The following is a 25,011-nucleotide window of genomic DNA, read 5'->3' as shown; positions in this document are numbered from 1 at the left end:
ATGATACTACACAGCCTCTGTTACTGCCTGCTGGTTTGCTGTGTTAGGATGTAAGCTTCTTAGGTGGAAATCTGGTAGTCTCAAAGGCATGGGATCACGAGCACCTTTGATGTGCAAGCACTAGATAGGCGTGTGTTACATTTGTTGAGCAAATGAATACATGGAGTCTTGAAATTCTATAAGCCTTTATCTCCTCTCCCAACAGGAATAGTGACTTAAGGTTCTTGGGAGAAGCAATGTGAAAGTTCAAAAACAAAATGATTTTACGTAGTCAACATGCGAGGGTGAAATGCTCCGCTTTAGAGCTAGAGAAATAAAGGGGCTTGACTTCTACCACCAAACAAAAATCAGATACAATATAAAGATAAAACAAATCCTCCCCAAGATCACAAATTAAGCTCCATTTTCTAATTCCTATTTTAAGAGATGAACTCAAAGTTCCAGCTATTGGCATCAAATTTCCTAGTATTTCCCTGTTTTTCTTCTCTGTTTCTCTCTCTCTTTTTTTCTCCTTTTTGATGCTTCAGTAAGTTTCTTTGCGATGGCCTATTGTTCCTGGTCACAAAACCTCGTCCATATTTGAACACGTGGGAATTACTGGGGATTTATGTTTTGACAGTAACTTCGCATTTCATTTTTTGATGCATTCTAGATTTGCTTTTTGGAAACTCTGTTTTAAAATTCTTCTTCGAATTTGCATCACTTTTCAGATTAAGAGCCTGTACTGCCCCTAGAGATACTTAGACCACTTCGCTCTCATGAGATGATGAGGAATATGTTTGAATTTCAGTTTTTAATTTCTTTTGGAATCATAGACCCTTTTGGGGGCCCAGTAACAATGGTAGGCTCCTGACTCTGCCCCATAAAACACACACATACACACATATGAACACACTGCATCCAACTTCAGCGGGCTTTTGGATTTGTGGCTTAGTTCTTCAAGAAAAAAATCTCAGCTCAAAGTGTATCTGTATTGGTTGCTCTTAGGTCTAGGATAAGGTAGCAGTATTTAAAAGGAAAAACTGTCCAGGTTTCTCGCACTTTCCTCTGGTGGCATTGCCCACAGGCTGTGCCCCTGGTAGGATTCCTGCCTTGATCTGCCTTCTGAACTGCTCCAGGATAAGTTCTTTCTCCTGCTCACTTAAAACCTGCTTTTCTCTGCCCACATGATTCACGAAAAATAGAAAATAAAGTAAAGCTTCATCTGACCACAGTAAACCAGTGGTCATATGAAAAAATGCCAGAATGTTTGGGGGCCCTGAACTGCTCATGCTGCCTTCTCAGCACAAGGAAAAGGGAACTCTCCACCGTGTTTTCCTATGAATTCTCTGGCTCCTCTGAGCCAACGACCATTGATGACCAACACTAATTCCTTATGTGGTTGTTTATTATGAGTGTGTGATAATTCCGTTACAAAGGTGAAAATTGATACATATAAGTATTATAGGTGCTTCTCGCCAAATTGTTTTTATTCCAATATGAATATTATTTGCAACTGCTCAAAATCCTGAGTGCTATTAACATCATCGGTAAAAACATTCTGAAGCCAATTTGTCAATGTATTCAAGATCCCTAAAGAGGTAGATACCTTTTAACCAAGTAATTCCCTTTTCAGGATTACATCTTTTTTCCCTATCTTTTTTAGGGCTGTACCCATAGCACATGGAGGTTCCCAGGCTAGGGGCTGAACTGGAGCTGTTGCCGCCAGTCTACACCACAGCCACAGCAATGAAGGATCCGAGCTGTGTCTGTAACCTACGCCACAGCTTGCAGCAATGCCAGATCCTTAACCCACTGAGCGAGGTCAAGGATTGAACCTGAGTCCTCATGGATACTAGCCATATTCGTTTCTGCTGAGCCATGATGGGAACTCCAGGATTACATTTTTTTTTTAAGATTTTTATTTTTTCCATTATAACTGGTTTACAGTGTTCTGTCAATTTTCTACTGTACTGCAAAGTGACCCAGTATACACATATACATTCTTTTCCTCACATTATCCTTCATCATGCCAGGATTACATTTTAAGGTGATAATATATTGAGCAAAGATGAACTATAATGATATGAATTATAGTGGTGCTTTAGGAACAAATAATTGGAAAATAGTCAATTGTTCAATAACGGAAAATAATTATATTGTAACAGAGATATATTAAATATAATGCTCTCTTATATGCTGAAATAATGATGTAGAATATTTAATAAAATGATAAAACATTAACAATATAAACAGCTAAAAATTAGGTTCCAAAGCTGTATCTTTGGTGGAATCCTATTATGACACTGTCATTTTATGCACTGTCTATTCCAGCCTATCCCCACTGAGTTATAGTCATGTGACTTGGGTAGCATTTACCCCATTCTCAGCTCCAGGAGTCACCATCATTGGGTTTAACCAATCTTCTGGCTGTAACAAAGTCTAAGCCAATTAGCCCATCCATGTTCCACTGGCTCTAGAGGTTGACCAAATCAGCATGCAACTCAGGACTCTCTTGTTCAGCAGTCGGGAGAATGAACACTCTCCCTGGGTAAGAAAAAATTGCGTCAACATGGATGGACCTTGAGATTATCACACTGAGTGAAGTAAGTCAAACAGAGAAAGACAAATACCATATGATATCACTTATATGTGGAATCTAATAAGAATGATACAAAAGAGCTGAATTATAGAATAGAAACAAAATCACTGATTTCCAAACCAATCTTATGGTTACCACGGAGGGAGGGAGGGATTAAGAGGATGGGAATCACTACTGTATAAAATAGATAATTAACAAGAACCTATTGTATAGCACAATAGGTTTAATAACCTGTATGGGAAAAAAGTACATATATGTATATGTGTGTATATACAGTTTATATACAACTAATTTACTTTGTTGTATACCTGAAACTCTTGCATTGTAAGTCAACTATACTGCAATAAAATAAAAATAAATTAAAAAAAGTAAAAGCAAGTACATAGTGCTGATTATCTTGGATAACCATTCCACTGCATGAACAAAACCAGCCTGAGGCTGAAGAGTAGTTGAGAACTGGAGAGCAGTGGATCTAGAGTCAGGTTTTTTTATTATTAAAAAAAAAAAAAAAAAAAAAAGTCAGGCTTTTTTTTTTATTAAGTCAGGCTGAAGCCTGATATCTCCAGATGTTTTCAATTGCAGCACCAATAATTTCCATTTATTAATAATCTAGCATGGGCTTTTTTTTTTTTTTTTTTTTGTACTTGAAATCAAAAACACCTTGGGAGTTCTCATCATGGCTCGGCAGTAATTAACCCGACTAGTATCCATGACGATGTGGGTTTGATGCCGGGCGTCACTCCGTGGGTTAAGGATCCAATGTTGCCATGAGCTGTGGCGTAGGTCACAAATGAGGCTCCGATCTGGCATTGCTGTGGCTGTGGCATAGGCTGGCAGCTGCAGCTCTGATTCAATCCCTAGCCTGGGAATTTCCATGTGCCGCAGGTGTGGTCCTAAAAATACACACACACACACAAAAAAAATCAAAATCATCTCAGTTATTATGGACTCCAAGTAAAAAATGTATTTATAGATTGCAAAGCTAAACAAAACAATCAATAATCAATAACAATTATCTTTTGGAGCTAAGTTTATTAGAGAGTCTTTCCTCTGTGTTTTTCTGTAATTCTAGTCTTTCTATAATGAATATGTATATTATTTTTTCAGAAAACCCCAATATATTGATAATTTAACCCAATTTAAGCCAATATGGTGATAATTTAAGCCAAAACTATCAGATCTTTTTCTGGATGGTGATAACATGAAATAATTTCTCAAGTGGAGGAAAAGAATTTATTTCTGCTCTTATACCATTGAAAACCATGAATGCAAAGTTTTTTTTTTTTTCTTTCTCTTTTTAGGGCTGTACCTGTGGCATATGGAAGTTTCTAGGCTAGCGGGTCCAATCAGAGCTGCAACTGCTGGCCTACACCACAGCCACAGCAACACAGGATCCAAGCCACATCTGTTACCTATGCCGAGACCAGGGGTTAAACCCACATCCTCATGGATATTAGTTGGATTCTTAACCCGCTGAGCCACAATGGGAACTCCCAATGTAAAGTTCTTAATTCTAAGAATCTTAGTAATGTTTTATAAGAGGTTTATTAAAAATCGAATTTATTTAGTTCACGATCATTTCATCAGCAAAAACTGGATTTAGGTGCACTGATGTTCAGGGAGAGAGGCAGTGTGGACATGGTGGAAAAAAAATACTAGCCTTGGAATCCCAGCTCTGCCATTTCCTGGCTATTTGGCCTCAGGCAATTACTTAACCTTTCTGAACCTTAATTACTTCAGGTAAGAAAGTGTTGGATGAGATTAAATATTATCTACAATCTTTGCATCTGTGAAATTCTGTATTTCTATAAATGGCTCTAATAAGGCTTTATATTTGAACAGAACTGATGTGCACGGCCTGGCCTGCTTTTAGAAGTATAAGTAGGTTTCACTCTCATTACAACTTTGCTAGGTTGGTAGAGATTGCTGCAAAGCTGGGTTAAGAAGGATTCTAAGGGTCCATACGGGCTCAGCCAGAAAAAGTGCTATGATCTATTAACAATGCTGCTGTGGAGAAGAAAAGAAGAGTGACAGCATGCAATAGGGGATATCTGAACCACCAGGCTGGCTCATACACACATTGCTCATTAATAATAATAACTTCGTTATTGCCTCTTTTTAAATTGATAGCACAGTGTCCAAAGTCTCTTCAAAATGAAGGAACTGGGAAGAAAATGCACCACAGTACATCTGCTTCCTTTCTCCCTTTCCTTTGTCATCTCTTCATCACTGGTAGTACAGACTCAATAAGAGCTTGACTAAATAAAAGCAAAACTTGTTGGTAGTTGAGAATTCAGAAGGAAATGTCTGCTTGTACCTAATACTGGAAATGTCTTGTAGAAAGAGTGGTGAATTATAAGTTGCTAGCTAGTCAGCAAATGTCCTCGCAGCAGTGCTGAGAATGGGTAGGGCTGTCAGTGAGAAGTTTGTTTGCAACCACGCTCACTTCTTACTTCTGTCAAACTCATCCATAGCGTGGAACTCCAGCAGAAACCCTTGAATAAAGATCTATGTCCTGGAGAGAAGCCAGAGGAACTCGAGTCGGGAGCCATCAATCACTGCCACAGCCACTCCAAGGCCACAGAGAACAGGGCAAAGGAGCAAGTCTATGCCAAGTGGAAACTCTGTGCTGCTTCAGGAATATGCTTCGTTTTCATGATTGCAGAGGTCGTGGGTAAGTACTTCTCAAGAATTCTCAGGTTCAACAAGCAAACAAACAAAACCATATCATTATGGGGAGGGTTGCCTAAGTTCTTGTTAAAAAAGACTGAAGACTTTACTGCGTAAAGTAACAATATGCTCATTGTAGATAAGGTGGAAAATAGAAAGGAAAGCAAATAAAATTCTTTACAATCCCTCTGTTGCTTGATAATCTCCAATAACATTATGGAGTATTTTTGTACAATTTATTTTCTATTCATAGCTCACAAATTTTTGTGAGCACAATTATAACTAACAGCACACTGAATGCTTTTGGCCATGCCTTCAAATACTCTTCAAAAGCATTTTTATGCCTCAAAAATATTTTATAATATGCTCCACTTTGATTTACATAACCATTTATTGTTAGAAATGTAAAGAGTTTTTCCTACTTATGGATGATATCTGCAATGAAAGATCTTGAATAAAACTCTGCCTGTTTTCTGGTTAATCCCTTCAAAGAGATTCCTAAAAGAGGAAATATTTGGTTGAAAAGACATGAATATTTTTTGTTACTTTTTTATGCACATTGCCAAACTGCTGTTCAGGGAGCTTGAAACAATTCCTATATCAGCCAGCTTTACATGAGAATGATTCTCTCCAAATATTTACCAGAGCTTATATTAATCTTTTAGAGGTCTTTGTTAATGTATAGATGAATATGCTTTATTATGCATCCCTTTAATTGTTGCTGCTAATATTATTTCCATGTTTATTAGTGATCTGTATTTCCCCCTATTAATGCATTTCCTGCTTGTCTCAATATCTGTTCCTCACTTTTTTTTTTAAAGATCATTTGTAATTCTCTATGTTGATCTCTGGGAGCTCTTTATATAGTTAGGATATTAAACTTTTGTTATATTTGTTACAAGTACTATTCTAGGTTGTTGTTTACTTTTTAGTTTTTATTTAATTTTTTATTTGACTTAAAGAAGTTTTAACTTTTATACAGGTAATTATAGCAAATGTTTCATTTTGAGCTGATTTCTTTTGCTACTCCTTCACTGTTTTAGTGATTAGTAAGCTTTTCCTATCTACTAAGAAGATAAATATCACTTTGCTATTGCTTAATTTTTTGCATTTGATTTTAAATCAATGTGAAATTATATATGCTCTAAGAATTGAAAATTCTCTTTCTAAATAGGTAACAAAGATTTCAGCATCATTTATGGAATAATTAATCAGATCCTCCCTTGATTTTTCTCCATATTACTTTCAGCATTTATCAAATTTTTGTAAGTAATAGGATTAGGTTCTAAGGTGTTTTATTGATCTGTGTTGCCAATTTCTGTCAATAGTAACATTTAATTCATGTAGATTTACGTGTTATAGTATCTGTGGTTCTTTTCTCATTACCCTTTGTTTAACAGAAAAGGTAATGGCTGTTCATTCCTGTTTACTATTCTAATTAAACATGAAAATCATCTTGTTCAGTTTCCTCTAAAATCTAATTATGATTTTATTGGTATATACATTCATTTGGGAACACAAATATTAAAATACTCAGTCTTCCCCTCCAGGAATAAGGTATGTTTCTCCATTTATCCAAATACTCTACATCTCTCATCAAGGTTTTGTGTTTTTAGTGTGTTTTAACACAGGAACAACCTATTTCTTGGTAGAGTTATTTATAGGTATTTTACGAGTTTAGTTTGTTCTTTCCAGAGGTGAGTGTGGTCTTCCTTTTCTTATGCTCTATTTTCTAGATGGTTGCTCTTTGTATTTTGAAAAGTCTTCATTTTGTATATTCATTTTGTATTTAATAGTGTGTTTGAACTACTGTCATTCTAAATGTATCTCAGTTAATTTTCCTAGTTCTTCTCTCATCCCTTCCCCCATCCCAGGAGATAACCCTGCCTTGTGCAAAAAAAATATATTTCTCCTTGCTTTCAATAATTATGTGGTGTTTGTATGTTTCATATTTTTACCATGTTAAATGATATGCCAAATCAAATCATATGTTCAGCTATTTAGCTGTTAAGTGAAATGTTTCCTGAGGGAGTTAGATGTTTTTAACCATGTTAATGAAGTGTTCTCCTTGTCCTAGTTTTTTAATAGTTAGCAAATAACCAAGGATGAGTGTTGACTTTTATCCAAAACTTTTCCTTTTAAATTCATTAATTTAAAACTTTTTGACCCATTGTTGATGTATATTATATTAAGAGATTATGGCACCTCTCTGACCTAATGATGACAACAGCTAATATTTATTTAATGCCTACTATGAGACAGGAACTGGGATGAGTGCTTTCCATACATTACCTAACTTAATGCTGATGAAATTCCTGAGAAGTAGGTCCTATTACAAATCACACTTTATAGACGAGAAACCACATCACAAAGAGTGAAATATCCTACCTTAGTAACATACCTGTAAGTGGACAGTCTGCATTCCAGAGCTCATGTTCTTAGGCTCTCACTATGGTGCCTCTCAACTTGACAGGGTGGACCATTCTTTCAATGCATTGCTCAATCTGAGTCATTAACATTTCTGTTAGTACTTTTACACCTTTTTTGATCATTGAAATTTAACTATAGTTTTCTGCTTTAGAGCTATTTTTGTAGGCTTTTGAATATGAGTGTTGCATATTAAAATGAAAACTTTAGTTTTATTAATTTCCTTTTTGTTAAAAAAAAACTCAAGCGGTTTTATACATCATTGTAATTACTCTTTCTTTTAAAGAACTCCCTGATAAATTGTCTGGCTTCAGAGACATTCTTGGAGATAATTTTTTGATATATTTTAACTTCCTCATTCATGAACATATGCAAAATTTTGACTTCTTGAGAAAATTTTGGTTATTTATACATTTCCAAAGTCATTTATCTCACAGAAATTGTCAAATTTATTATCGTATAATGGAACAAGATAGTCTAATATTGATATTCTTTTATTCAACTTCTTTCTCATTTTAGTATTGCTTATGTTTTTGAATCTTTTTGTTGATTTAACTTATAGATATCTATTTATTTTATTGATATATGTATATATTTTCTTGAATATATCATTATTTAACTTTTCCTTCTGTTTTTCTAATCATCATTTTGGCTTTAAAATATTTTTACTTCATCTTTCTTTTGTCAGAGTTATTGTCTTATCACATATTGAAATACCTTGTTATAGCCTTATTTAATATATTTCTATCCTCTCTTTGTATGAATAATAAAGCTATATACAGCTCTGAACAGTCTCTTAAGATTTTGGTATGTAGTGTTATCTTATTTATAATTTTTTACCAAAAAATAAAAAAGAGCAGTATAAGCTACTTGGCATTTAGTACCATAAGGTAGTCACTCTTACTACTGTCACTTGTTATACTCCTTTAACAATATTTGCTTCATTTTCTTTTTATTTCCCTAAAAGAGTGACACATTAATAGTCTGAGACTGGAGGCAAATTTGCTAAGCCATTTTTTTGCACTATAATAGCAAGCAATTAGAATTAATTGGTTTCTTCAAGCTATGGGGTCTTCTGATCTGTATACTTAGATTTTTACAGCTTTTGAAAACTAGAAAACAGCTAGACCCAATCTCATCCAAGATGGATCCAGAGTTGGTAAATAACTTTCCAGTCAAAATTAAAAAAAAAATTGATACTATACAATTTATAGAGCCAGGTTAAGTCTTTTGAATGAATGACTTACAGCTTGATAGAGTTGCAAAGAATTTACTTTTCATAGCTCCAATCTGGAAACACTGCCTCTGAAAATCCATTGACATCTATGTCAGAGGGGCATTTTCTTTTTATTATTGAAATCCACAAGATTAGGGACAATAGTCACTTGCTCATGTAAGAGATCAACAAAGTGGAAAATCTAAAAAACAGAATGCATTTGACACATGATTTGAAAAGGTGATGTTCTGGAAATTCATAGCCTCATGAGTAAATTTTCTGGCACCACTTCCATGCAAACACAGATCAGGAGGATGTATAAACTTGTTTCCTCCAAACTTTCTTTTTTTTTACTTTTCCCTGAATCCAAGTGGATGCTGAGAATAGATGCATCTTCTCCCCAGGTGATGTCTAATTAATATTCTCAAAGGAGATGGTCTCCCATTCACAAAACTCAGTTTTCTCCTTGTACCTTTCCTTCTGCCCTTTCATTTTGTTTCATATTTTTACAGGGGAAATGGGAAGCTGTTCATTCAGAGTGAGCAAACCAAATCTCCTCCATTCCATCTCATTCCTAATAATTAGTCTAGGAGTTTGACTCTGACTGTAGAGTCAGAAGACAGTGATGTTGTCAGTAAAGGAATTAAATGGAATCTGACAGAAAATCACTGGGAATTTGAGTTGTATTGATATTGAGCTAATTTTCCTAAAACAATGCTCTCATCTTGTTAGTTCTGTTTTCAAAATTCTTCACTAGTTCACCTTTGCCTAGTTCAGTGCTTTTCAACCTTTTTCTCATCATGGCAAACAGGAAATTTCACTGAGCACAGGGGTAAACTATACTGGTAGCAGAAAGAGGCTGGTTCAGGGGCTCTCTCTGGGCTAGGCCCTGCTCAGCTGCCATAAGTTATTCCATCATCTGGCTGCCAAACTATCAGGCTTCTTCTTTTACTACTTCCCTACTTGATTCTTCTTCTGTTTCAGCTATTTATTCATTCTATGCAAAATAACCATTGCACCTTAAAGTCTCTGTAGCTTTTGCTCATGCTTTAGATTTATAACGAAAAGCCCTCTCACTCCCATGCTCCTCAAAACTCTGAACATCATTCAAGACCCCAACCCCTCAGCTCATCTCCTTCTTAAAGGTGTTTCTGACCATGTCAGAGAAAGCAGACATAGTCAGATCACTTATTATTCTCAGATCACTTTGGGGAATCTGGGAGGCCGTCCTGCAGGATATGGGATTTGAGCAAAGCCTTGAAGGAAGAGTAGGAATGGAGAGGTCACTAAGAAGGAGGTGAGAAGGGCCTTTTAGATGGAAGGGCTTGAATGTGGTCCAGGAGGTCATAAATGTCAGTCTTTCCTGAAACGATGTTGAGTGGGTAGGTCTGTAACAAGACAGGAAGTCTGGATTCTTGGAAAGCAATTCAGGAGATATACAGCCATATTTGGGTGCTATTGTTTGCAGTAGGGACTGGCACTGCCTGTTTAGCAAGTTTTTCTTTCTTTCTTTCTTTCTTTCTTTCTTTCTTTCTTTCTTTCTTTCTTTCTTTCTTTCTTTCTTTCTTTCTTTCTTCCTTCCTTCCTTCCTTCCTTCCTTCCTTCCTTCCTTTTTTGTCTTTTGTCTTTTTAGGGCCGAACCCACAGCATATGGAGGTTCCCAGGCTAAGGGGGTGTCTAACTGGAGCTGTAGCTGCCGGCCTATGCCACAGTCACAGCAATGCCAGATCCGAGCCACGTCTGTGAATGACACCACAGCTCAAGGCAATGCTGGATCCTTAACTCACTGAGAGAGGCCAGGGATTGAACCTGCAACCTCTTGGTTCCTAGTCAGATTCATTTCCGCTGCACCAGGACAGGAGCTCCAAGTTTTCTCATATTCACTGTGCCCTTGAAGCTCTGGTCCTTCTGGCCCAAGGACCTAAGTTCATAGACACAGCTGGGTTAATCAAAGTCTCCAGGTCTTTATAAAGGGAAGCTGGAGAAAAAGCTCTCTCTCTCCTCTAAAATACCACGCAGAAACCCTATAAACCTGGAGCTTCCAGAGGCCCATCTTTTTTGCTGAGAGCGAGGAAGTCTACTTTCAGCAGGACAGTAAACAGCAATAGTTGGAGAGAGATTCCCCAACATTTTTTGAACCTTATGATTGTGCTGTATCTGACCCAATCCCACCCAGATTTGCTCTCAGTTATTTGAGCAGTGAATTCTTTTTTGTTTGTTTTTCTTTGCTTTTTTTAGGGCCACAGGTGCAGCAAATGGAAGTTTCCAGGCTAGGGGTCAGATCAGAGCTGCAGCTGCCAACCTACATCACAGCCACAGCAACTTGGGATCCAAGCCATGTCTACAACATATACCACAGCTCAACAGCAACACCAGAACCTTAATGCACTGAGCAAGGCCAGGAATTGAACCCTCATTCTCATGGAAACTAGTTGTGTTCATTACTGCTGCACCACAGTGGGAACTCCTGAATTATCATTTTGTTGCTAAGCAAGTTTGAGTTGGGCATTTATGACTTAGCCCTGAAAGAACTTAAGGCAGTGGTATAGGGAAAAACACAGTTCGTGGAGGATAAAACTAGAATGGTGGATGAGGGTTCTAGAAGGCTGCGAGGCCTAGCTGGGGAATCTGGACTTATTCTGCAGGTCTTGGGGAGCAACTGACATTTTGAACAGGGGAGAACCTGGTCATAGAACTCTGTGTAGAGCAAAAACTGGCCACAGGGCGTAGAGCAGGTAGGAAGAAGGCATTCGGCATTCAGGAAGGCTCTAAGCATCACTGGGTCCACAGTTAATGGGGCTTTTAACCTACTGCAAGTGGGACACTTTCTGGTTGCTTGTGAAAATTTCTAGTTGTAGAAAGGCCATAAAGAGGTGTTACATTGCATATGTAAATGGGCACCCCTATTTAAGAAGACAGACACATGGACACCAAGAACTCACAAAAATAAGCTCAAATGTGGCCATTTCTGGAAGAAAATGAGAGTGGTCAGGGAAAGACATCTGGAAGCAAGACTATTTAGAGTTAAGCAAGGATGGAGGGAGCACGAGTTTGCTGGATAGGAATACAGAGCAGGGAGCAGGCTGGGCAAGATGGTAAGTATCTCGAAGCAAAAAAAAAAAAAAAAAAAAAAAAAAAAAGATTCTCTCTTAGAAGAAGCTATAGCGGGGAGATGACAACCACAAGCCATACTGATAAGGGCACTTATTTCAGACTAGAGCCAGGATATCTCAGGGGCTTAAGCCACTTACAATTTTTGAGGTTCCAGGCATTGAACATTTAAGAGATGTCAAAACAAGTCTGTGCAAACTGACGTGTTTTAAATACTTGATTTTTTTTTTTTTCTTGCTTTTTTAAGGCTGCACTTGCAGCAAATGGAAGTTCCCAGGCTAGGGGTCTAATTGGAGCTACAGCTGCCGGCCTACGCCACAGCCACAGCAATGCCAGATCCAAGCCACATCTGTGATCTACACCACAGCTCATGGCAACGCTGGATCCTTAACCCACTGAGCGAGGCCAGGGATTGAACCCTCAACCTCGTGGTTCCTAGTCAGATTCGTATCTGCTGTGCCATGACGGGAACTCCTTAAACACTTGTTAAACAGTGACTCCACAAGTTTTGTTTTTTCCTTTTTAGGGCCACACCTGTGGCATATGGAAATTCCCAGGCTAAGAGTCAAACTAGAGCTGCAGCTGCCGGCCTCCACCTCAGCCACTAGCAATGTCAGATCTGAGCTGCATCTGCGACCTATACCACAGCTCATGGCATCACTGGATCCTTAACCCACTGAGCAAGGCCGGGGATCAAACCAACTTCCTCGTGGATAATAGACGGGTTCATTACTGCTGAGCCACAATGGGAACTCCGACCGTACAAGTTTTTGACATAACATGGTATAGAGTATAATAATGCTATTCATAAGACAAGTAGAGAATCTTTACAATATGAATTCATAGCAGACACTGGTGTTATCCGGGAATGAGACATAGGGGACCATTGCTGTCAGATGAACATTTACTCCTCTCAATCCCGTCAGCATATCTCTGTTTTCCACAGAAAATGTCACGTGTACTTAACACCAACCCTTTAAAGCTGGGTTGAATGAGACCCAGGCCCAGTGGTTGCCCTGCTTTCCTACTGTCATTTTCCCCCATGGCCCCTGAGAAGAGTCTGTATCTGGGACTCAGTCCTTAGTGCCTCTCCTTGCTTGTTCTCAGGGCACTGCTTCCTCCACTTTGCCACATAACCCAGGAATACGGCTGTTACTGCCTCCCTACCCCACGCCTTTATGGCAGTTTCGGTTGGCTATTCCTGCTGTTTCTTGACCTCCAGTTTCTCCCCCCTTTATCCTCCCTAGGGCTGGCAAAGATCTCGCTCTTAAATACAGATCTGAGCATGTCACAACCTTGTCTCAAAATCATAAAAAGATCCCTTTATCCTACAGGATAACATCAAAATCCTTTCGCACAACACATGATACCCGACACAAGGGTGCCCAGGCCACCCTTCCAGTCCCATTTCCCATTATTCCTCCAATATGCCACTCTTCCTGCTTTTCCACACAGCTGCCATGGTCTCTCATTTCTGCGTTTTTTTCCTGCTCTTATCTCTTCCTGAAAAACCCTTCTTTTCTGACTAATTCTTCTCCTTGCATCCTGTGGAAAGTTCTGCAGGGTTCCCAGTGAGAGTGGCTTTCTGATCCCTTCTCCCATCTCATGTGTTTTCAGTACAATGAGTGTTAGACAATGAGGTCCTTGAAGAGAGAGATTGCATTTTGTTCACCTTTGTTTATCTTTGTAAACCCTATCCCTGGCCCAGGCCCAGGAAGGGCTCAATACATCCTGGCTGGATGATTGAATTAATTGTCAATAATACCCCACGCTTTCTGAAGCAAATGCAAGTTCAGTCACAAACTACCGCTTATAAACAATTTGCTCTATGAGATTCCACATGATTGCCCAGTGTTCTGCATTATTCTTCTAAGTAGCTTGGATGGCTGCAAAACGGTTCTTGGCTCCTGGGTTTCCGTAGAAATATGCTTCTTCCAAAGCAAGCCCTTTTTCTTTCCCAGTTACCTCCTGACTCAGCTGGGCCTGTGGAAGAACCTCTATAAGATTTCATTCCCTTGACTTAAGCTACAATTTCAGCCCCGCATCCAGAATCATCATCAGCATCACTCATTGCTAAGGTTGCAGCACGCTGCTTATCTGTGTGGAGTCATTCCCCGGGCAAGAAATAATACATTATTAACACAGCTTTATTATCAGGCCCAAGTTTGGCAGACAGAGCAACATTAGAGGATAATTGGAAGGACAGCTGATTTGTTAGCAAAATGTTGCTTTTTGGTTAATGAATCATTCCGGTGTTTGCTCTGACAGCTCAGTAACAAGCTTGAAGACGACTTCGCTCCAGCCCATTACACTTTGACAAACCAGTCATTAACTACAGCGAGAGCCAGCGATCTGTGGGTATTATTGCAATTATGAACCTTATATGTAATTTTTAAAAATCATTAGTTGAGACAAGGTGAGTCTGATGATGGAGGGCCTGGTGACTGACAGTCTCTGTTGCTTTGTAGTACACAGGGCAAGAAACAGCTTCTGGGAGGGCTAATCAGTCAGCAAGAGCTCTTTGCTGGGAAGGTGTAAGAAGAGCAATAAAGGTTATTGCACTCAGACAACAAGCCCTGATAGGGAAGGAAAAGACAACCTTGTCCTTTGACTTCTATTTTGGAGGTTGGAGGTCTTTTCTCAAAGGAGAACTAGATGTAAGCACAGGGGCACACTAAAGGGAGAGAAGAACAAGGCAGGTGTCCTATGGCTTGGGGTCTCTTCCTCAGCTTTACTGGACTGTTGCCATATTCAAGAAGCTCACTGCAAGGTGCCTGCCCTTTCTTCTTACTCCTCCCTGCTATTCATAACAGCCATCTCCCAACCCAGGTGAAAAATACAAGTTAGTGGAGCAGAAGGAAGTGGTCAAGCAGATGGTTAAATTCCAAGTGAACAACCCCACCTCAGTGGACCAGACAAAAATGCAGGTCCTCAGTCTGGAGAGTCTTTCAGTCTGGCCTGCTCCTCTCCGGCCTCAGCTTTTTTGTATTTCCCTTTTGGAATCTTGATGCCCTGGCCGAACTGGGATGTTCTTCAGATGTTTCCCCACACATTCTAACTTCCTGTACCTTAGCTCTCCCAGGAATGGCCTCTCTTGTGCAATTCATTTCTACATGTTCAAATCCTACCCACTCTCTGGATCTCAAGTTTCTTGATTTGTCAAACTGGGGAAAAAAGAAAAGGTGGAATTAAATCAACCTTAAGACCCTTTGTCTTCTTCAGTTCTGTGAGTCTGCAGCACCTTCACCACCTCTCGTCAGGATGCATCACTCCAGGGCACTAACCCCATGTACTCTTTTGCATCCCCTAGGTGGGCATATTGCTGGGAGTCTTGCTGTCATCACAGATGCTGCCCACCTCTTCATTGACCTGACCAGTTTCCTGCTCAGTCTCTTCTCCTTGTGGTTGTCATCAAAACCCCCCTCCAAGAGGCTGACATTTGGATGGCACCGAGCAGGTACAGAGCAGCATCAATTGAACTTTGACACAGAGTAGGGCTGCAGAATCAACCCAGGGGCAAAAACGCAAGGGACACAGCACAACCTTGATGAAAACCCCTTAGAGGGACATCTCTGGTGCACAGAGTAAAATAGATGTGTTTGTGGGAATGTATGTTCTCAATGCTAATTCAGCTAACAGCCAGATTAATGGTGTTACCTCTACTCCAATGGGCCACAAGGAACACATATATCACTTTAGCTATCACCCCAGCCCAAGAATCTCAGTGTGGAAACAGCCATCATATTATTCATTAAATTGCTCTGTGTCCGGGAGAGAGGGTGGGTAAAGCTTCTTCCATTTTGCAAAGCAAAGCACAGAGAGCCCAGGAGAGTTGGAGCGATTGAAGAACTTCTCATGAAGGGTTAGGAATGGAATATGGACTCTCCTGCTCACACAACACCTAGCCATTCAGTGAATGGCTCAGCTGGATATCTTGCTCCATCAACCATCAACAACAAGAAAAGAAGGAAGAGGAGGAGGAGGAAATGAAAGCTTACTTCTCTTTTCTTAGGCCTGGTTCTTTCATGGAGTGATAATATGTTCCATGACTCTGCTTTAAAAGGGGACGATTGAAGTTATGGAATGTGCCTGGCCACTGACTCATAGAATGTTTTTGGACCCTTGTAGGCTTTTAGAACTTATCTACAAGGTTGAGTGAAAGATCAAGCGAGATATAAGGAATTTCTAGGTGAGCAAACATACTTAACTCAGTGGAAACGGAACACTACCTTATCCTTAAATATTCATTTAAATGTCTCCATTCCGATATTTCGTTTCCTTACTCTTGCTCATAAAGTGCAGTTAGAGTATTGGTATACCCTTTGCTCTGTGTTTATAATATGTTGGGTTGGCAATTGAAACTCATTTTCATTAAGCCTCTGAAGCCTTCCCATTTTACTATTTTTACTCCACAGGAGGTACTAGTGCTGGCAAGTTGTAAATGTTTTATGGCCAAATTAAGAGTTTCTAAACACATTTTACTCTTTGTGTCTCATTATTTCATCTCCTAATAAGTTTCCATCATTTTAGCACCTGTTTAAATTAAAATCCCGCAGGAAAACAGCAAGGGCAGGCAGCAATTAATATGCTTTAAAAATTTGCTGAAAATTACTTAGTAATATGGAGCATAATGAACTCAGACACCAGCGTTTTATGAATGTAACATTAAAGTGTCTCATCTTAGTGCTAAAATCCATCCACACTTTTGCTTTGTGAGTCACGGAGGGAACTAATGTGAAGCTTCTTTTAGGGAGAGTGTTAATGTCTTATGACTCTTGGGGAGGTTAAGGTGATTCACAAATTCTCTGTTTATGGGTGTCTGTGTGCTTGAATCCCTAGAGATCCTTGGTGCTTTACTGTCCATCCTTTGCATCTGGGTGGTGACTGGTGTGTTGGTATACCTGGCTTGTGAACGCCTGCTGTACCCAGATTACCAGATCCAAGCCACCGTGATGATTATCGTTTCAAGCTGCGCAGTGGCAGCCAACGTGATGTAAGTCACCCTGCACGCTGCCCAGGAAGCTCATCCAGACACAGATTTGTGGAGGGGCTTTGTTATTGCTGTTGTTTGTTTTTTGTTCTTCCACTTGTGAGGATGGTAGAGACCCGACAGAGTGTTCGAATGGCTCAAAGAAGGAAAATAAGGCTGACTGTGCCAGTTTAAGTGTGTCTTTTTTTTTTTTTTTTTTTTTCTTCTTCTTTTTATGACCACACCTATGACAAATGGAAGCTCCCAGGATAAGGGTCAAATCAGAGCTGCAGTTGCCAGCCTACACCACAGTCATAGCAGTGCCAGATCCAAGCCACATCTGTGACCTACTCCACAGCTTGCGGCAATGCCAGATCCTTAATCCACTGAGAGAGGCGAAGGCTCAAACCTGCATCCTCATGGATACTGTGTCGAGTTCTTAACCTGCTGAGCCACAGCGGAAACTCCCTAGTGTGTTTTAATATCAGTTTCTGTAGTTCCCATCATGGCTCAGTGGAAATGAGTCTGACTAGGACCCATGAGGACACAGGTTTGATCTCTGGCCTTACTCAGTGGTTTAAGGATCTGGCATTGCCATGAGCTGTGGTCGGCTGCAGATGTGGCTTGGGTCTGACGTTGCTGTGGCTTTAGCATAGGCCAGCAGCTACAGCTCTGATTTGACCCCTAGCCTAGGAACCTCCATATGCCATGGGTGGGGCCCTAAAAAGCAAAATATACATATATATATATGTGTGTGTGTGTGTGTATTAGTTTCTGAGAGCTACCATTGTGAGTGCTTCCTATGTGCCAGAGACTATGCCAAAATCTTTTGATCTACATTATCAAGCTCAGTGTTCACAACACCCATATTTACAGATTAGGAAACCGAAGCTCAGTGAGGTTAAATAAATTGCCAATGAGATACTACAGAGCAGGATTTGAATCCAGACCCTCCAGACCCAGAATTGAGCTTCTGGCCATTCTACTCTCTCATGCAAACTGACAGTTCCATGCGGGATGTGCCTTAGTTCTATTCTGGTTTTGTTGCATGAATACATTATGGATTCTCAGAGACCTGGATTGGAAGGGATCTTAAATTTTATTTACTTCAGTTCCCTTCCTACTTTTTATTATCTTTTGCAATGCTCCCATAAAATGGTCATCAGTCTCACATATTTTAATAGAATAACAGGGAATTTATTTCTCTTTAAAGCCGTCTGTCTTATCTTTACATTATTATGACTGCATGAAAATTCTCTCTTGAGCGTGTTAGCTAAACTCTCTCTTTAGTTTCCATCTGTTGGTTCATTTTCTTACTCAGGCAGTTGTGAATCACTCTCACAGGACATGGGATCATGTGCTGCTGGATGTGTGATCACTGCCCATCGGTCTGGTCTTTTCAAATGAATTACTTGATTGCTTATGACAATGGGGATTTGAGGCCAGGACTTTGATCCTTTTTGGTTGATTTGCCCTTTCCCATTTGATATTGTGATTTTGGGCAACCTTACTTAAAACTCTATCTATCTATCTATCTATCTATCTATCTATCTATCTATCTATCTATCTATCTACCTACCTACCTATCATCTATCTATCTATCATATACAGAAAAATGGCCCCTCAAAGATTTCTACATTCTAATCCTTAGAACTTCTGAAGATGTCAGATTACATGGTAAGAGGATCTTTGCAAATGTGACTAAATTAAGGATGAATCTTGAGAAAGGGAGATTATCTTGGATTATCCAGATAAGCCCGATGTAACCATGAAAGTGCTTCCCTTAAGAGGGACGTGTGAGGTCAGAGGGGAGAGAAGATGCTGCATTTCTGGCTTTGAAGGTGGCGGAATAGGCCTGGCACCAAAGAATGTAGGTGACCTCTAGAAGCTGGAAAAGGTAAGAAAATGATTTCTCCCCTAGACCCACCAGAAGGAATGCAGTCCTGCACACTCACCTTAGACGTCTGTCCTCCAGGACTATAAGATCATAATTTTATGTTGTGCTAAGCTACAAAGGCTTTGCGATCATTTTTTACAGCACCAATAGGGGACAAACACCATCCTTATGCCATCTGTCTGTCTTGTAAATGCAATGTGATGCTTGCAGTGAAGGTAGGTTTTACATATGCAAGTGAAGAAGACTGACAGACAAATGGCATTTTAAACAGTCGTATTTTTTTTTTTTTTAAGAAAGTGCACAAAGGAATTTCTGGAATTTGAGGACAGTCTGAGCATGTGCAATTTTTTTGTGAAAGAAAGAAGGAAGAAGGAAAGAAGGAAGTAGGGAAGGAAGGAAGGTGTTATGAAACCTGTGGCTATTTGATTACCCAGGAAGGATAGACAGTTTTAGGGTGTCAGTCTAATAGTTTAGACCATGTCCAAGCAACAACAAAAAGATCATGTCCAAAGTAGAAGCCATACTTTTATCATATTTTATAACATTGTTTTTTTCTGATTAGAAAATACCACATGCTTATTATAGAAAATTTGAGAAGTACAAAAAGTATAAAGGAGGGTAATAAAATCACTCGGAAGCCCAGCATGGCAAGCATTTTGCTCTACATCACTTGTCTGTTTCCTACAAGCACGTGCACTTTGAATAAGGTCCTCCAGTCCCTCTCATGTCCTTACCTTGTACCTGCCCCAGTTCCTTCCCTCTTAGTTTGTGACCCCCTGCTCCACATCTCTGAGCTAAACAATGACAGAAGTGGTATTTGTTCTGCTGTCACAGGCTAGATCCCTATTTCTACCCAGTTACCCTGAAAATGTGTTTCACGTCGGCATTGGGAGAAAAAACATGGGAAGATCAGTGCACATCTATCCCCACCAGAAGAAAAATCAGCCAGAGCACATGTCCTGCTGACGGGGGATCAATAACATCGTCTTTGCATAAGAAGAACAGTATGTCCCCAGGACAGCAGGAACAATAAAAATATTAAGAATTTCTCAAAAGTCATATGTCTCACAGGTTGTGTCACTGCTGCATGAAGCTGAAGGATGCACCCAGTTAACTACCCCATAAACACTGATGATTGTGACTTTCTAAATAGATACCATCCAAATGTTCTTTTTTATGGCAACTGCTTTCAAACTTCAACCCAAATATTGCAGGTGCTTTTCATATTTACGAGGGAATATGAAGACCAGGGAGTGGAAATGTGCTGACTTTCCCATTCGAGGAGGTAGTTATTTATGGATACGGATCCTGAGTGACTAAAATGTTTTCTCCCAGAACTGGGATTTTGGGTTTCATGGGCTGCTGGATGCTATATTGTCTGACTACAGAGATATCAGGACCATAATTTGGGAATAAATCTGTTCCTTGGGAACCTAAGATCAGAGCAAAGAGTTCTAGTAGAAGTGAATAAGGGATTCTGGGATGCAGATTATTGACAAAGCCCTAAGGCTAAGTTTTCTCTGCCTGAAACATTCCCTCCTCTCCTTGCCCATTGAATTCTATCATTACCTTTCAAATCCAACTCAATTGCTCTGCCTGTCTAATGAAATCAGACTTCCCTGTTGTACAGTCCGCAGCACCAGTTCTTAATAGACTTAGCATAATTAGAATTTTTCCGCTTATGTGTGTCCTTTTAAAACCTCTGCCATCTCCATCATACTTAAAGCTACAATGGAGAGGGACTACATCTGTTTTCACCTTTATGCCCTAAGCATTTAACAGTGCCTGGCATATAGGAATGCCTAAGTAAGGTGTTTTTTGTTTGTTTGTTTGTTTGTTTTTATAGAAAGTGAGTAAAAGAAGGAATGACAATGTGATGAGCATACATGGCAGACCTAGGAAAAAAGTCTTTTAAGCCAGGCGTATTATGAGGTCTGAAGGACTTTAAATGGTAATTCCCAATTGAGGGTGAATTTCTGCCCAAACACTGACCATCTAAAAACTGTCAATTATGTAATGATCAAAACTTAATGGAGAGCAGTCACTCTACCTTGTGGTCCTGACCTGAGATTTATCAGACACATTACCTGCAAACGACTAGGATACAGGGTGCTAAAAAATGATTCTTTAAAATCTTTGTTCTGAAATGTACAAAAAGCGTTTCTAGTCAAAACATAAGCTCCTAAAGTTGTAGATAAATAGAATCAGATGTATAATACGTAGGGCCTACTATTCATCTCTTTGACTTGGATTGGAGATGTTAAATTTTGCAATATGTTATATACACATTTAACATTTATATACATGATAACACAGTCACATTTTTCAACCTCTTGATAAATAGCTACATATACATAAGTACAGTACTCTCATCATTGGCCATTAGGAAATTATTCAGATTTCAAATTCTCATGGAAATGTACAAAATTAAAATAAAAGATTAAAAAATGCAACCTTGATATTCACTACTTATTTTGTTTTATTGATTTCTGCTGCTTTTTGCATTGGAAACGAGTATATTTAATTAAGCACCCACCAGAGCTCAGCTTTAAGCCTAGCTTAGTGCCACTCATTCAGCAGATCCTCAATAAATGGTATTTCCCTCCTCATTGTCAAATACTTGCTATTTACCGAAGAGGTGATGTGGTTTAATGTGAAATAGAGTAGTATTAATTACATGGAAAATGTGTGAATCTCCATTCCTTGTGTGAAAAATTTTAAATTCTATTATACCATTGTGCTCAAAATTAGTCCAAAGTAGTCCATTATAGAGCATTAATGTTTCAACTCTACTATTTTGGATGATGCGTGCTGTCGTCAACTCCATTATGCTGCATAGTTTTTAAAGTTTAATCTCATGTGTGCCCAGAGCATTGTTTTCTCTTCCAGATTAAGTGTGATTTTGCACCAGAGATGTCCTGGACACAATCACAAGGAAGTGCAAGCTAATGCCAGTGTCAGAGCTGCTTTTGTACATGCCCTTGGAGATCTATTTCAGAGCATCAGTGTGTTAACCAGTGCACTTATTATCTACTTTAAGGTGAGATATTTGTGTTTACTTACTGTCCTAGTGATTTTGTAGATTAGGAAGTACAGAAGCTGACCCTCCAATAATGACTTAAATGAAGGCAGACAGCCTGTTTGCCTCATGAACTACTTTATAACATTTAAACAAATTTTCAAAGGCTGAAATCTTAGACTTCCCAAGTTCCTAAATGCTGTATATTTAACTGTAGAGCTACCCAGTCTTTCAAGAAAGTAGTTCTTTTTGTCATGGGGTTAAGAAGGGCAGCAATGGAACTGTGGATAACTTAGGCTAAGATTTCCATCTAGCTTACTTAAGCAACCATAGATTTATTGGCTGAGCTCCTCTGCAGAAATCAAGGTAGAAAAAGGGCAATTTTTACATTGAGATTTTAGAAACTATCCAAATTCTGTCCCAGGGAACATGCTGAAAAGAACGTGACTCAAATTTTTTTTCCTATTCTTGTCACTCTGCTAAAGATTCATATTTCTGAGAAAGGGAGCCTTGCTGACTGAGGTTGGGTCTTGTGTCTGCTGCTCGGCTGGGGAGGGTAGAGCACCTGATTGACTGTCCCACAATGGAAGAGAGGTGACTTCTTTCCCAAAAGTCAGGGTGTTCATGGAAACTTAGAACAGATCCTGGGGCGCCTCTGACCCTAAAGAGATATTTACTACAGACCTCTACTTGAGGTGAGAATTCAAGAACCAGAGGTAGGTGAGGGTGGAGGTAGGGTAGTGATGGAGGAGAAGGGCATTTAGCTCTGACTGTTCACATCCTGATTGTCCAGTTAGCAGGAACTCTATTATCACTACTATTTTTTTTTTTTACTAAAAATGAAAACATGTAAGTAATAATGATAAAGACATGTCTGCACAAATCCTCACCAAAGGCTTAAAGCTTAAGGCAAAATAGTTTAAAATTGTACAGGTTAGTGGTGTTTGAGAGTACTCTTACCAAGGTTGTTATTCTTGCCAAGTTTCTTAGAAGTAATAAGGCATGGGGTTTTCTGTGGCACAAAACTTCATCAAAGGCAGAATAGCAGGTGTTTCACCCTGGGGCTAAGGGCTCCAGTGGTGAGACAGTGCAGGAATGAAGGCTCAGTGCATACTCTTTGGATTACATCAAAGATGCCTGCCTCCAGTATATGTCATACTTAAGAGTGAAAGAAATAAACTAAGCCAGTTTGCTGAGACCAAGCTCCAGCTGTACTTGGGTCACATGAAACCTCTGAGCAGATGATGCCCTTTCTTTGCATCATAATTAAGACTGAAATGTCATTGAATGTTGTGCAGCTATGTGCATAGTATCATCACATACTCTATGCTTCTATTAGTTTGAGAGAGGGTAAATCAGACTCTGTGAGAGAACACTCAAGGATATCTTTCCCTTTACTTCTTAAATTATGGGGAGAGCACGTCCTATGGTCTCTTTTCCTGCAGTCACGGAGAGTTTAAAGCTTAGAAGAAGGATGAAGTATTCAGGAAGTCTTGCCTCTGAGTTGGGTGTGAAGTGTCAGCAAAGTGAATGGATAGGGAGGGAAGGAAGCACGGAGGTTGACTTATTTTATCGATCAGACTTTCTGCACAGGAGACCTGAATTCAAAGAACTGAAATCCTTATGTTTTCTAGCCAGACTATAAAATGGCCGACCCAATCTGCACATTTGTCTTTTCTGTCCTGGTTTTGGCCAGCACCATCACCCTCTTAAAGGACTTCTCCATCTTACTCATGGAAGGTAGGAGTGCTTTTATTATTACTTCCAGCATCATTGCTTTCTCTTCCCTCTAATCACAAAAGGGCCTCAAGGCATGCTCACTGTGAGTTTGCATCGTAGGGAAAGTATAAACTTCTAAGGAGTTTTTGTGAAAATGAATATTGTGATTTTTATTCATGTGGGAATTAACAAAAAGAATTGGCCCCAGTGTTTTCTTTTTTTCTCCAGCAACTGTTAAATGGTATGGCATAATATTAAAAAGATACATTCAAACACTAGAGAAAGTGAGGGAGATAGAGCAAAAATACACATTTATCTTTAAAGAAATGGAAAAGACCTAAGAAGAATTGCATAAATCTACCCCTCAGGCAGCATTGTAACTATTATGAAAGACTTGCCTAAAATGCTTGTTAGACTAGGCCGGCAGTTCTCAGACATTCATGGCATCAGATTCACTGGGAGGGCCTATTAAAACACAGATTGCTGAGCCCACCTGACAGTCCCTGAGACGGTAGACCTGGGATGGGGCCCCCAATTTTGAATTTTTAACAAGATGTTGATGCTGAAGGACCAGTGACCATGTTTTGAGAACCACTGGACTAGTTTTTTCATCCCACTGAAAGGATTCTTTCATGAGGGTGCTGCGAACGTCCCTTGGAAAATTCAACCACCAAGGAGAATGGTATGGAGGTTCCTTAAAAAACTAAAAACAGAACTACCCTATGATCCAGCAATCCCACTCCTGGGTATACATCCAGGGAAAACCGTAATTTGAAAAGATGCATGCACCCCCAATGTTCCTTGCAGCGCTATTCACAGTAGCCTAGACATGGAAGTAACCTAAATGTCCATCAACAGAGGATTAAAGAAGTGGTACATATATGCAATGGAATATTACTCATCCATAAAAAAGGACAAAAATAATACCTTTTGCAACAACATAGATGGACCTAGACATTATCATACTAAGTGAAGTAAGTCAAAGACAAATATCATATGAGATTACTATTAGGTAGAAAATAATGAAAATGATACAAAATAACTTATTCACAAAACAGAAACAGACTCGAAGATTTCAAAATGAAACTTACAGTTACCAAAGGGGAAACGTTGAGGGTAGGGATAGATTGGGAGTTTGAGATTGGCATATGTACACACTGCTATAGACAAAATCGATTAGTAACAAGGACCTACTGTGTAGCACAGGGAACTCTATTCAGTACTTTCTGGTGGCCTATATGGGAAAAGAATCTGAAAAAGAATGGATATAAGGATATGTATAACTGATTTACTTTTTTGTACACCTGAAGCTAACACAATATTAAGACAACTATACTCCAATAAAGAGAATTTAGTCACAACTAGAGGTTTGCATCACATCAAACATTCAGATGAACCAAAA

At 39.3% G+C, this 25,011-nt stretch overlaps 2 protein-coding genes across 4 annotated transcripts in view; one reads left to right on the top strand and one right to left on the bottom strand.

The window, feature by feature from the left end:
- LOC110260233 (uncharacterized) overlaps positions 1 to 25,011 on the bottom strand; it is a 748,649-nt gene that overhangs the window by 196,299 nt on the left and 527,339 nt on the right. The gene's annotated exons all lie outside the window — the stretch shown is intronic.
- SLC30A8 (solute carrier family 30 member 8) overlaps positions 1 to 25,011 on the top strand; it is a 37,646-nt gene that overhangs the window by 6,998 nt on the left and 5,637 nt on the right. Inside the window, exons 2-6 of the mRNA NM_001367266.1 lie at positions 5,056 to 5,255; positions 15,316 to 15,462; positions 16,845 to 16,998; positions 21,761 to 21,911; positions 23,525 to 23,630. Coding sequence (NP_001354195.1) covers positions 5,056 to 5,255; positions 15,316 to 15,462; positions 16,845 to 16,998; positions 21,761 to 21,911; positions 23,525 to 23,630 — 758 coding nt within the window. The remainder of the gene's footprint in view (positions 1 to 5,055; positions 5,256 to 15,315; positions 15,463 to 16,844; positions 16,999 to 21,760; positions 21,912 to 23,524; positions 23,631 to 25,011) is intronic.

This window comes from Sus scrofa, chromosome 4 (genome assembly GCF_054392235.1).
Source record: "Sus scrofa isolate SSC_HxYL_T2T_F1_AM1 chromosome 4, Sscrofa_HxYL_maternal_Yorkshire_Landrace_v2.0, whole genome shotgun sequence".
Taxonomy (NCBI): Eukaryota; Metazoa; Chordata; class Mammalia; order Artiodactyla; family Suidae; genus Sus; species Sus scrofa.
The sequence above is the reverse complement of the archived record's forward strand: the minus strand, read 5'-3'. Positions and strand labels throughout refer to the sequence as shown.